A 14,615-nucleotide genomic window follows, 5' to 3' on the forward strand; every position below is an offset into this window, starting at 1 on the left:
AGTCAGTCCTCATTATATTCAGGGTTCTCATGGAAGAACTTGATGATGACGGTTATATGGACTTCTGGCCATGTAATCCATCAGTGTAGGGACATCACATTGCTTTGAATATGTGGTGGTGGTGGTGCAGATCACCACCACAGAAAACCAGAAAAAGAACAGAAGAAAAAGTAGGGGTTTGTATGAATTTTGAAGCCATCATGAATAATAATGATAATTAATTGAATATACAGAGCATCAGGATTAAACTATAATGAAGCTATGAGAAAGCCATGTTAAAGTAATGTGTTTTCAGCAGTTTTTTTTAAGTGCTACACTGTATTAGCCTGGCAATTCCTATTGGCAAGCTATTCCAGATTTTAGGTGCATAACAGCAGAAGGCCGCCTCACCACTTCTTTTAAGTTTTGTTCTTGGAATTCTAAGCAGACACTCATTTGAGGACCTAAGGTTACGATTTGAAGTATAAGGTGTAAGACATTCTGAAATATAAGATGGAGCGAGATTATTTAAGGCTTTATAAACTATAAGTAGGATTTTATAGTCAATTCTAAATGACACAGTAACCAATGTAGAGACATCAAAACTGGAGAGATTTTCTTTTCCTAGTTGAGATTCTAGCAGCTGCATTCTGCACTAGTTGCAATAAATTGATGTCTTTTTTAGGTAGTCCTGAGAGGAGTGCATTACAGTAATGTATTCGACTAAAAACAAAAGCACGAACTAATTTCTCAGCATCTTGCAATGTTATAAGAGGTCTAACTTTTACTATATTTCTTAAGTGAAAAAATGCTGTTCTAGTAATCTGATTAATATGTGATTTAAAATTCAGGTCAGAGTCAATAGTTACCCCTAAATTCTTTACCTCTGTCTTGACTTTTAATTCTAATGCATCAAGTTTATTTCTAATAACCTCATTATATTCATTTTTGCCAATCATTAAAATTTCTGTTTTCTCTTTGTTTAGTTTGAGAAAATTACTACTCATCAATTTAGAAACACAAGTAAGACATTGGGTTAGTGAATCAAGAGAGTCGGGGTCATCAGGCGCTTTTGATAAATATAGTTGTGTGTCATTGGCATAGCTGTGGTAGCTCACGTTATGCCCTGAGATAATCTGGCCTAACAGAAGCATGTAAATCGAGCAGTGGACCCAGGATAGAGCCTTGTGGGACACCATATAGAATATCATGTGTTATTGAAGTATAATTAGTACAGCTAACAAAAGAATTTTCTACCTGCCAGTAGGATTGAAACCAATTTAAGACACTGCCAGAGAGGCACACCCACTGACTAAGGTGATTTCTAAGCATATTGTGATCAATGTTATCAGATGCTGCACTCAGATCTAAGAGGATAAGAACAGATAAACGGCCTCTGTCTGCATTAAACCCCAAGTCATTTACTACTTTAACGAGTGCAGTTTCTGTACTGTGATTTGTTCTGAAACCCGACTGAAATTTATCAAGAATAGCCTGTTTATTCAAGAGATCATTTAGCTGCATAATGACTGCCTTCTCTAGAATTTTACTTAAGAAAGGCAGGTTAGAGATGGGTCTAACATTTTCAAAAGCAGAGGTGTCATGATTATTTTTCTTGAACAGGGGTTTAACTACAGCAGTCTTAAGACAGTCTGGGAAGACCCCAGTATCTAGTGACAAGTTTACTATGTCAAGAATATTGTCAATTAGCACGTCTGATACTTCTTTAAAAAAACTTGTTGGTATTGGGTCAAGGATGCAGGTGGAGGGTCTCAGTTGAGAAATTATTTTATATAAATCAGGCAAATCTATCTTGGTGAAAGAATTAAATTTGTTTAAAATGGAGTATCAGGGTTTAAGAGATTCATTATTGGGGAGATGTACTATATTATTTCTAATATCATTAATTTTTTGATTAAAAAATACAGCAAAAGCCTCACAAGTTTCACTGGAAATGTTTTGGTGGCATTCAATTGAGTGAACTGGTTTTATCAGACGATCAGTTGTAGAGAATAAGATTCTGGGATTACTAATATTGTTATTTATAATTCTAGAGAAATAACACTGTCTCTCAAGACAGACTGTGTTGTTAAATTCTGTTATTTTAACCTTCAATATTTCATAGTGAACAATCAGTTTAGTTTTTCTCCATTTATGCTCCGGCATGTTCTCTTTAGATCAGAAACTCTTTGGGTCTTCCATGGTATCAGGCACTCTTTAGGTTCAGGTTTCTTGAAGACTGCATCAGGATCTTCTCCAGTATTTTCCTGTATTTTTATGCATTCAATTTATCCTCATGATCATTCATGGATGTGCAGCAGAGAAGCATTCCCACAGCCTAATGCTGCCACCACCAAGCCTCATGATGGGGATAGTGTGTTGGGCAGTGTAATATGGCATTTACTCTGATGGCTAATGTCACACACGTTTGATTAGAAGACAGTTTACTGGCCCGAATAACTGTGATTATCCACTGGACCAGGGGTTGACACTCTCAGATAACACTTTCTTTCTTTCCTTCTCTGCGGGCCATTAGAAGGAAGTCCTGCCTGATGTCACTTCTGGTCCTGACCTCACTTCCTGTCAAGAGCATATATAAATGCCATTTTTTAAAAACTTACTTCAGTTCTGTATTGAGCTTGTTTAGGTTTATTACTGGCTGTGATGCCTTCTATATGGTGCTTGCATGCTCCCTCCGTTTTCACATGGGTTCCCACTCAAGACATTTGTGATTATGTATGAAACCTAATATCATGTATTTATTATTAGTAGTAGTAATAATATTTAGGGTTGTGGGAGCAAATCCTTTTTCATCAGTATCAGCTGCATGGCATCAAGCAGACTTGCATAGGGAACCTATCCATTGCATGGCCCACTCATATTTCCACAAGACCAGTTTACAGTAGAGTCACCAACTAACCTGCATATCTCTGGGGATGTGGGAGGAAAATCCACACCAATGTGGGGAAAACTCCAGACAAGCAATGATGGGGTGTGCAACTGAAACCCTGGCTACTGGACTCATGAGGCAGCAGTGCTAAGCATCATGTCATCTATAATAATAATAATAATACTGATAATAATAATAATATGATTGCAAATCAGAAAGCAAACACAAGTTGAATTTTGCATGGTAGCTGCATCTGATGGAAGCTGAAGCAATACAACATATTCACGATGGCTAGTGGGTAGTTTGAACACACATAGAGCAGTTCTCTGCCGTTAGTCTAGTTGAAGCCAAAGACAAATGAACATGGACACTGTGCTGCAGGATTGCACCATTGTTGAACAACCCATTGTAGTGAGATTTCTTTTGGTAGAGGGAGTGAAATCTGTTGAAATTCACTGAAGAATAATGGCTTCGTATGGAAATTAAACCAGCATGAGTCAATGAAAATTTATGAATGAGTAGAAAGGTTTAAAATTGGAAAAACCAATATAACCAATGAAGCTCATCGCGCACACAACCTCACATCAACATGGTGAAAGACTTCAACTGAGAAGACGATGGGTTACGCTGTCTGCTGTTGCTACACATTTGGATGTCAGATATGGATTTGCACCTGCCATAGTGAATGATGACCTGGGGTGCCGTAAAGTTTGTGCAAGATGGGTACCCAAGCAGCTTACTGATCTGCACAAGCCAACACCCTTCGGTGAGTTTCAGCAGATTTCTTTCCCTCTGCTTAAAGAAGTCAAACTATGACATGTTGTTCAACAATGGTGCAATCCCACAGCAGAGCATCCATATTCATATGATCTTGGCTTCAACTAGAATAATGGCAGAGTGCTGCGTTGTATGTGTTTGAACTACCCATAAGCCATCACTAATATTTTGTACTGCATAAGCTTCTATCTGTTGTGATTATTGCATAATTTTCAAACTGCCTTTATGTTTTGATTTACACCTGTAATAATACTGCGATGGACTGGCTCCCTGACCAGATGTTGTTCTTGCCTTGTCCCCTTTGATTGCTATCATAGGCTCCAGCTGCCCATAATAATAATAATAATAATAATAATAATAATAATAATAATAATAATAATAATAATAATATTCCACCTGTTTATGATATTTTTGCTCACTGATGGTATTAATATATGATAATTTTTGTTCCCCTTATTTCTTTAATAACATTCTTTATTGTCCCTCATATTGTTGCTTTGTTCACTATGCTTTAACTTTTAATTTGCTACTTCAGTGGCTCCTGCCATCTTCATTATTTTCTCCACAGTCATTCTAATATTTCCGTTCTGTTATTATTATTAGAATATAGTGAAAGAAGCCTGCTCATCTCACAGGTGGACACTTCATGGTGTCACTGAAAACACATATTTGACTTCATCTTTTCATTCATTTTCAAGTATATAGGTTGGCTATCCCAAACCTTTTTTGTGGTCTTTCTTTCACACTAAAAAACTAAAATTTTGGTCACAGCTTCCAGATGACTTCAAATCCATCCATGTGCCTTCTGGTAAACTCTAGCTGAATTTTTTTAATGAGGATTTTCCCTTGGCCACTCTCCCTTAAAACCGAGACTGGTGGTAACAGTGTAACAGTTGTCTGGATCGTCTCTCTATTCTGAACTTCTGTAGCTTGTACCTCCTTCAGAATTCTCACAGGTCACTTGATGGTCTACCTCACTATTTTTCTTCTTGTATGATCTTTCAGTTCATGAGGATGGCCTGCTCTAGTAGATTTACAGCTGTGCAATACTCTTTCTATTTCTTAATGACTGATTTAACTAGACTCCAAAGGGATATTCATCCATCCATCCATCCATCCATCCATCCATTATCCAACCCGCTATATCCTAACTACAGGGTCACGGGGGTCTGCTGGAGCCAGTCCCAGCCAACACAGGGCGCAAGGCAGGAAACAAACCCAGGGCAGAGCACCAGCCCACCACAGGGCATACACACACACTCACACACCAAGCACACACTAGGGACAATCTGGAATCGCCAATGCACCTAACCTGCATGTCTTTGGACTGTGGGATGTAACCAGGCCACCAGTGACTTGGATATTTTCTTGTCTCCATCCCCTGACTTGTGCTATACAATCCCATTTTCAAAGAGTTGCTTGGAGTGTTATTTTTGTCTTTATTGTGTAGGTCAGGCCACCATACTTACTCAACACAGGTTGGACCTTCTAGATCAGGAGCATTGAAACTACAATCAAGTGAAACCCCAGACAGGTGATCTCCACTGAACTAACTCTGGGTTATTCTAAAAGTAATTGGCTTCCCCAGTGAGGATTTAGGGGTGTCACATTAAAGGGATGGACACTTATTACATACAATCAGTTATTCTCATGTTTTACATATAAAATCAATTTAGACCTCTGCGTAGACATCTGCTTTCACATTGACAGTAAAGTGTCTTTTCTGTTGACCAGTGTCAAAAAAGCCAAATTAATTCCCCTGTGAATAAATGTTGTGTAAAAATAAAATATATAAACTTCCAAAGAGGTGAATGCTTTTTTAAGTCCTATAGATTAATGAAATGGATAGTTGAATAATTATAAAAAAGATTTAATTACAAACAATCACACCTTTGCTGTAGAATACTTTTAGAATAGTTTTATCTGACTTTTTCACTCTGTCAACAGTGGATCCATACAGATGCCCCTAATTGCCCAGACCCCAATGTCCAGAGGCAGGTTGTCAGGTTGAATGGCCGACCCAGAGTGTGTGTAGGGTGGTGCACTCTGAGAGTGGACTAATCTTCACTCCCATTCTCCTACATGACTGTATGGCACAAAGCAGACTTATGGTTTGCTGTTCATCAAAAAGGCTATCTGTATCAGCCCAAGAGATCATGAAAAAAGGAAGTGAGTACAACACCACACGCTTGACAGGATGTAACAGTAAAGTAACTTCCCAGAAACGGCAGAAATATCAGCTGCAGCTTAGGTGTTGGCTATGTTCATTCTCCCCTGTGGTGGATTGCATCAGTACTGCAGGCCTTGAAACCTGCTCAAAAAATCACAACTACAGAGAGGAAGGGAAGAGCATCCCTACCTGAACTCTTCCAAAGTTGTTAGTCTTTACTCCAAAGCACCATCTGTGCCCAAAGCCTCCCAAGCATATATGTGGATGCTCAGCTCATAATTACATTCCAGGCCATTGTAGACAGACTGAGCAGCACGCCCATTATTCATATCAGATACCAAGGTGGTTCATCATGGTGTTACTCTTACTTTAGTTAAACCCTAATCCCAGTATAAACACATCACCCAGTAAAGGGGACATGGATAATCTGTTTTCTGTAGTTCAATAGGCACACTAACTCATCCATCATCATTTTAGTCATACGCAAGTAGAGAAGCATTGTCCGAGTGTTGCTGTTGATCAGATTCAAACTTGAACATTTCTGTCAATGAACCTTACAAGCAGGATGATGCTTCATGTCATAAATTGAGAAAGTCATGCAAACATCCAAAAATGACAGTGAATTCATCTTAAATAAGGGCTCTTGCCTCAGAATTTCTTCTTCCTCAAGTAATGTATGTACATGAAGCAGTTGTTTCTACAAAGCCTCTTGACAACTAACAAACAATCAAAGTAACAAATTCAATGGTAAGCTTAAATAAATCTGCTTGGTAAATTGGAAAATGGGACGCCTCTTTTTTGTGACACATTCTCTGACCCCTCAGTGCTGCCATTACATTGTTACTGCGATGACCAAGCTATTTCCCTGTCTACATAAATTTTATCTCTCCGACACACTTCATTATCTTTTAATCTGAGTATAGACTTGTGCGTGTCAGCAGACCCTTCAATGCTGTGGCAGCCCATCCAAGGTTGGCTCCTTCCTTGTGTTGTGTGCTGCTAGGATAGGATCTGACCAGCCGAACACCCTCTTAAATTTATTAGGAAGTTACAGAAAATGAATGAATGAATTTAGAAAAAGATAAGTGCTACGCCAAGTTCCAGGGATGGTAACTGCTCAATTTTACAAGTTATTTTTTAAGTGGAAGAGAAATAAATTTGTGCATGTGAACATATTCAATGGTCAAGCTTCAGGACTACCATAATGCTGATACTGTACTCTGTACATGTGACATTATTACATTACTACTACCGTCTGCCGTAATGTTGCAGTGGACTGGCCTTATGGTTCAGACTTGTGACTCACTTCATGTGGATCCTGATAATGTCAGATGTTTAACAGCTTTTGTGGTCCACGACTAAGGAGAGATACAAGCTTGTGTTTTATTAGAGCTCTTTAGTTGTGGTCTCTTTTACACCATATAGCAAACAAATAGGGGCTCATTTGAGACAGTCTGCCAGGGCTCATGATCAACATTTCAATACCAACATTTTGGGAAGTGTTTCCAGTGCTTCAGATGATGAAGACTTCCCCATCCAATCTGGCCAAACCCATGCATCCAACCCAACTTCTATTCTAAACTTCCCACCCACCAATCAGTCCATCCATTTTCTAGTCATACAAGTCAGTTCAGAGACCCTCACTCCATTTGGGACAAACAACAGTCTACAAAGAGAAACACTTTGCATTTGCTTTAATTATTTCACTATTGCTACAAACAGACAGTTGAATAATTTACTTTAATCACTGGACAGTTTTTAAATGTTTCAATACATCACTGAATTTGCAGCATTAACACTACATACATGATACTTCAGGCCTACTAAAACTATTGATAAGAAATCATTTCAAACAGTGAGACGCTTTTTTGTTTAATCTGGTTGGCCTCAGATGTCCAGACAGAGCTATTTACTGCACTTGGAATACTGGACCTGCTGGGACGCCGTGGAGCTCAACGTGCCCTGTGACGCCGTGCAGACGTACACTTTGTCTGCCTTCCACTCTCTGCCTGTGAGGCTCAGGTAGCTGCTAATGCTGTAGGTCTTGTCCGGGTCTTGCACAGGGTCACTGGTTTACACGTTGCTGGTCACTTCTGCGCCATCTGATGTCCACTTGATGTCAGCGAGGGAGACTGACAGCTTATTGGCTATACAGACTAAGGTTACTGTATCACTGTCTGCAAGATTTTCAGGTACCTGAGGGATGATGGTGACTGATGGTGGCAGCAGGTTGGCATCTGGAAAAGAACAACAAAACACATATTGTTAAAGCACAGGGCACTGGACGTATTTCTAATTGTATATGCCCATGCGTGCATTTCTGAGAGCAGTCTGATAGTTAAATGTAACAACATAATGTATAAATTCACTTTACCTATTTAAATCCCCAGTTTCCTCCTATTATGGCAACATTAGACAGAAGGAAAGAACAATTGAAGTGAATGGGGTGCCAGGTAGTGCAAAACCTCACATTCAGTCACACTTTATGGTCAAGAATGAGCTTTTAGCAGGAGGAGGGAAAATGGGGTACCAGGAAAAAACATATATGGACACAGTAAGAACATGCAAACACCCCACAAATGTGTAGCTGCATTAACCAGCATGCTCCCTTAACACAGCCATTACTATAGAAGTATCTGATCACCTCTTGATATTTTGAGGTTGTATCTTACTCATCATCTCAGTGCTTTGCCATCAGTTTTCGAAACCCGTTTATTACATTTAGGGCTGCAATGACAAGGAACTAAGATGACAGTCAAATTAAATGATGACCCAATAGAGCAAGCATTGGTATTGACTGAGGAAATCAATGGAAAAAAGAAACCTACCACCATTGCAGCAGCATTGAGGACCCCAGTATTACAATGGCTGAAGGAAGGAAAAAACTCTAGATGGAAGGCAAGTTGGTTACTGGGGACATTCACTCACACACATAGACTTGGCCATTTTAGTGTCTTCAGTTAATATAATATACCTGGTATTGGGATGTGGTAGGACTATCTGAATAAACCTCATGCAGACCACAGGGACCAAGCTGGGGACTGAACCCATGTCCATGAATCAGAAGGGTGGTGCCACCCACAGCACCTCACAGGAGGACAATTTAGTGTAAATAAATGACCTGAGAAGTGTACATGGAGAGATAATGCAAACTCCATGCTGGGTTTAAAGCTGTTGGACCCTTTATTTATGTCACCTAAAGTGACTCACACTATATAATCCATCCATCCATTATCCAACCCTCTATACCCTAACTAGAGGGTCACGGGGGTCTGCTGGAGCCAAACCCAGCCAACACAGGGTGCAAGGCAGGAAGAAACCCTGGACAGGGTGCCAGCCCACCTCACTAATAATATAATATAATATAATATAATATAATATAATATAATATAATATAATATAATATAATATAATATTTCTGGATATGCCCCTACTCCATAATTCAATAACTGGATTTAAAAAAACTAAAGGCTGTTCCCACACTGTAAAGAAAAGAAAGTAAAGGATACCGCATTTGGACTCCTGGCTATTCAACTGAACATTGTATCTTGCCCTTCTTTTCTTTTCAGTGTGATAAAAGCTTTCACCTAATTTTCTTTGTAGATGTAGACTACCACAGCTCATCACTAATTATAAATGGATTAAATTGGATTCAGAAAGTTATATTATTTTGTAATATAATTTAATTGGTTTCCTGTCTGACACTGTTGGGTTCACTTAGGCTCCATGACCCAATAATTAGATTTAGCTCATTCTAAAAGATGTGAGTTGAGAGAAATATAACACAATAATGAATTGTAATGAACGCAAGTCTCAACCAGAACAAAATGATAAAAAAATAAATGGCTGGATAATCGTGAAAGACAAAAATCGCTTCACAGTGGATCCCAATAGTGTACTCCTTCCTTATGTGTGCAGAAAAGCAGTTAAGTAATGTAATTTTTTATATTGCAATTTAAAACGAATGATTAGAATCTAGCTCCATTTTGGGTCCTAATTTCAAATTAAATCAACAAAATGGAATTTGCCAAAAGTATTGTAAAATATAATACAAAAGCAAATATCCATCCATCCCTCCATTTTCAAACCTGCTTATGCTGAGCAGGATCACGGAGCAAAAGCAAATAATTCAAGAAAATATTATCCTACACAACCATTCGATTGTAAAGGGATTGATTTAGATATGATACATCTTACCAGTTTTAGTCATACTTTTTTAACATTATAAATATTTTCAGTTTTATTTAACCCTGTATTTCACAATTATATGTCATAAAAAAACTTTATAATTTACACAAAACATAATAACCTGTATAGGGCTTCTGTCTATAATTTACCACTCAGTATTTTTAAAGTTAAAAAATGTATAATTTAAAACTTAAATTCAAAAGTTATTTAGGGGTCTTCAATTTAAAATGTAAATATCACATTTCCTGTTGTTTGCGTATATTGAATGATGTTAAACTACATCAAATATTCTTTCATCTGTAGTTCTAAATATTTTTTCTACACAGTTCTCATTAATTTGGAATGTGCTACATGTCATTTTTAATGCAGTTTTTTTGAAATGGCTAATAAACGATAGCCTCTCCAATTAGTTAATGAATTTCTAAACATTTTTAAAGAGCTTATTTAAAATACGTCTGACCCAGGTTTCATGAAGTGGCAGATAATACAATCTTTTGAGTTTTTTGCTAATTACTCCATTCAATGGCAGTCGGAAACTGAGTTTATGTTGAGAGAATTTTGCCCCTTGCTTAATTAAGCAAATTGTGAATAGAAAATATAGAAAATCATATTATTCTTCACATGGTTGTGCTCACATACTTTATTTCAGTTTAAACTTACTTTTTCACATAAATATAAATCCTAATGGAACAAAAAGTCCTATGAAATTGAGCAAAACATTTTTAAGGAACAAAACTGGCGTCTTACCTGAAATGATGAGTTTGGTGCCTTTGCCAAATACCACAGTGTCCAACTCATGTCCACCGCTGCACAAAAATCCAGAAGTGCTGAGTGTTCATTTTTGAACACTTTCATCAGCCCTTGTCATTCAGCGGAGACTCGTCACCCTGGAAGGCATCAGAGTGCATGGTGTTGACTGGCATTTGGCCACAGAGGTCAGTTCCACACTTTATTCTATCCTTCTTGCAATGTCTCCTGCTGACATACCAAAGGCTCCAGTAGAGGATTTTACCACTTTATCTTTCTGCCTTGATTTCACATTAAGTCTCTTGAGTTTGTTTTTGAGTTAATCTGTCTTAAATTGTCATTTTCAGGTTAGGGGGGTATACTATGCTGGGAGACAACAGTGAAATGCTGTAAAACTGTTAAATGAAATAAATGTTGAAGAACAAGTGGGCAGGCTTTGGGCCAGATTTGGAGGAGATATGCTTGTTAGTCCTGCTGTATCTTTCCAAACACAATAATCTAAAAAAATAAATAAATAAAAAAACAATGAAATGCAGTGAGGAGTGCAGAAACAACAACCTTGAAGCAGAAGTGTGACTAACAGAATGGAAACTTTGAGGAGGAACTGATATGTGACCAGTCAGCCATTGATGAAAGACAAGACTGGCCATCTGTGTCTGTAGATTCAGCTTTACGGCAGCCCTTTCTGTAGATCCTGACTGTCCACTGGGTATCACAGCTTAACATCAACATGTACGGCACACCACACAGCCTTAAAAATATTCATCTGATTTGTGGCCAAAGGTTGGAGAGAAACATGGCTGAAGACTACACACAAATTTCCATCCACAACAGTACTTTCAAATTCCACTAAGCAGAGAGTTAAGCCTCCATTTACACACAACCCTCAAAAGTTACAAGGCTATAATCAAGTTTCAGGATAGTAGAACAGTGGTTAGTGCTGGTGCCTCATAGATCTGTAATCCTGTATTTGATTCAGGAATTGTCAATGTCCAATCTACATGTTCATCTGGTGTATGTATGCCTTCTTCTTAAACATTCCCAAAAACAGCCATGTTAGGTTAGCTGCCAACCCCACATCGCTGACTTGGATGGGTGAGAGGACCCCATGAAGGACTGACATCCAGTCCAAACTGTTCCCTTCCTTAACAGCAGGAACAGGCTCCACGTCCCATTTTCCTGCAACCCTGAAGTGAATGCAGCTGTTTCTAGAATGTAATGTTAAATTATTTCATGGTATAATACAGTATAACAGCAGTGTGGTGGAAAAGGGATTGACTGGGGAGGAGGTGTAGGACCAAGCTGTATGGAGAAAGTTGATCTAGCTCATTGACCCCAAACGGAAGTGGGAAATATTGCAGAGGAAGAAGAAGAAAAAAAATCTTTATAACTCCAAAAAGCCCTTTAGCGAATGCGTTTTGAAATTACCAAATTGCCTGCAAACTAATATTAAGCTGTGATGGACTGGCACCCTGACCAGGGTTTGTTCCTGCCTTACATCCTATGTTAGCTAGGATTGGCTCCAACAGCCCTTGTTCAGGACCTCAGGACCAGTTCACAAAACTGCATGTGAATTCGAAACTTGTCTGTTTCAATTGTGCAGGATAAAGAGGGCTTTTGTTTCGTATTGGCTAAATGCAAGTCCTGACCTAAATCCAAATAAAATGCTGTGGCAGGACCGGATGTGGGCAGTTCATGACAGACACCCCTCATATCCCACTTACCTGGCAGAGTACTGTCAGGATAAGTCAGCAAAATCCTTGTAGACAGATATCAGAGACTTCAAGCTATTGATCTAAAGAGTTTACATATTTTAGGACACATGAAATTTGAGGGTTTTTATTCTCTAACAACTTCAACTTGTAAATGTGTTGATCAACACAAGCAGCCTGCTATTCCATCCCCTCACTCACCACCACAGCACAGTTGGCAAAGAAGGTTCTCAGTGCTCAGTGTTTATATTGGAGTGAAATGCTGGATTTGTAGGGGGTAAATAATATATCATTATTTGCAATACATACTGTACATTTCATGCATGTTCCATGTCAACAACAATCTATGTAAACACATGTTTTTCATGGTATAGTAATAAATGACAAAATGTAGACATGAAATGTATAATGTGTGAAGCCTGAAGTCCAAATATCAAATATACAGTACACTTTCACAAAAGGCGCAAGTATAATACGGTAATATGGTAAGAACTGCTGACTGCAGATCAATCCTGGCTACCTCCCAAATTTACCATTTTGAGTAGTGAGCTACTCTTATTATTAATATTAATACACCGTCAGATCTAAACATTAGCGTGGAGAGTCACTTGTGTACTGAAGAGTCTATAGCTACAGGTGGAAGCTGCCGTCGCTGTACTTTGTAAGAGTCAGATCGAATGTTATTTACCTATTTACCTTTATTTATTTACTTACTTCCTATAGCGTAAAGTCACAAGTAGAGTGCAGAGATTCCCATGTACATATACAAAGTACAGTGATGGCAAAAGTGCAACGTGCATTCTTGCTCCAATGTAGAACCGTCGTCGTCATCTGAGTTCACCTCTGTTATAGCGTGTCTTTATGTGAAAACAGTAGTGTCAAATGTGGATGGGATCGTGAACACGTCTGAGAGAATAAAGCTGAATAAAAAAAAAACAAAGCTAACCTTTACAAGTATTATAAATTTACAATTTATGTTACAGACTGGAATCAAATGTATGTTGTAAGATATGGCCGGACATGTACCCCGGCCAATACCCCCAAGCCGCCAGGTGGAGCCCTCCTTGCAGCATGGAGATCCCCAGAAGACCAGCAGGACATTATGGACCATGTAGTTTTTATGCACCGCCCTGCTGGATGCCATGGGGGCCACGAGAGGGAGCTGCAGGGAGGACCGAAGAGTTCTTCATGCCCTATGACCCGGAAGTTCGTCATAGGAAGAGCGCGGCTTCGGGTGAGAAAAACATTATTTACCCTGACCCGGAAGGAATAAGGACTTGTGGACTGTTGGGAAGGAACACCTCCGGGTCAGGGAATATAAAAGGACTGTGGGAGCTCCCAGACGATGAGCTGAGTTGGGAGGCAGGGTGGCTAAGCGTCTGGGAGTGGAGGATTGGTTTATTGTTATTGTGAATTGTGGAGAGGAGAGTGCTTTGTGCACTTTATTATCATAATAAATATCATCATTGGATTTTTACCTGGTGTCTGACGTATAGTCTGAGGGTACAAGGGTGCGAGAAGCATCTTAATCTGTTACAATTGGCGTAGCCGGCAGGATTCTCTGGCCGTCATTTTGGCAGAGGACCTGTATTTAAAAAAATTTATTGTGGACAGAATACCCCGGGAAGACAGCGTCGACACACACAGGAAAAAACACCACTATCCCTATTTTCAAGTCCGTAATGGGGAAGAAGAAGACAAAACAGGGCAACAGCACCAGCGGAAGTTCCATGTTCATCATGGCCGACACTCGGGATGAGCAACAGGGCGACTACACGGATCGGGAGAGGACTCCGGACGAAGAAACCTACAACGAGGTATGTGCTGCAAATGTAGATAATCTATTTAAAATTACTCATTTTGTACCATGCACATACCTCGGAAAAGATCATCCGGAAGTTCTGCGGGATGCAGGAGAATCTCCCGAAGACAGTGTGGCGCTTTTGTGCGGGCAGACGGACAACGAAAAGACTTCCGCATTACGGGTGCTGGCAAGGGACACGTGACCTACCACGAAGGATTCCAGGAAGGTGACGTTCCGTGTCCAGCTGTTTATGGCTTCGCCCAAGAAAAGACGGACTTGATTTTTCCAAAGGAAAAAGGGGTGGTGAGCGAAGCACTGCTCAACCCGAAAGAAGGTAAGGAGGGCCGG

At 39.3% G+C, this 14,615-nt stretch overlaps 1 protein-coding gene across 1 annotated transcript in view; it reads right to left on the minus strand.

Moving 5' to 3' along the window:
* Nucleotides 1–7,501: 7,501 nt before the first annotated feature.
* The window catches only part of LOC120538237, a 44,547-nt gene continuing 37,433 nt past the window's right edge, over nucleotides 7,502–14,615 (minus strand). The window contains exons 5-6 of the mRNA XM_039767689.1: nucleotides 10,752–10,785; nucleotides 7,502–8,053 (exon numbers count right to left, since the gene is read on the minus strand). Coding sequence (XP_039623623.1) covers nucleotides 7,890–8,053; nucleotides 10,752–10,785 — 198 coding nt within the window. The 3' untranslated portion in view covers nucleotides 7,502–7,889. The remainder of the gene's footprint in view (nucleotides 8,054–10,751; nucleotides 10,786–14,615) is intronic.

Source organism: Polypterus senegalus, chromosome 10 (assembly GCF_016835505.1).
Source record: "Polypterus senegalus isolate Bchr_013 chromosome 10, ASM1683550v1, whole genome shotgun sequence".
NCBI lineage: Eukaryota > Metazoa > Chordata > Cladistia > Polypteriformes > Polypteridae > Polypterus > Polypterus senegalus.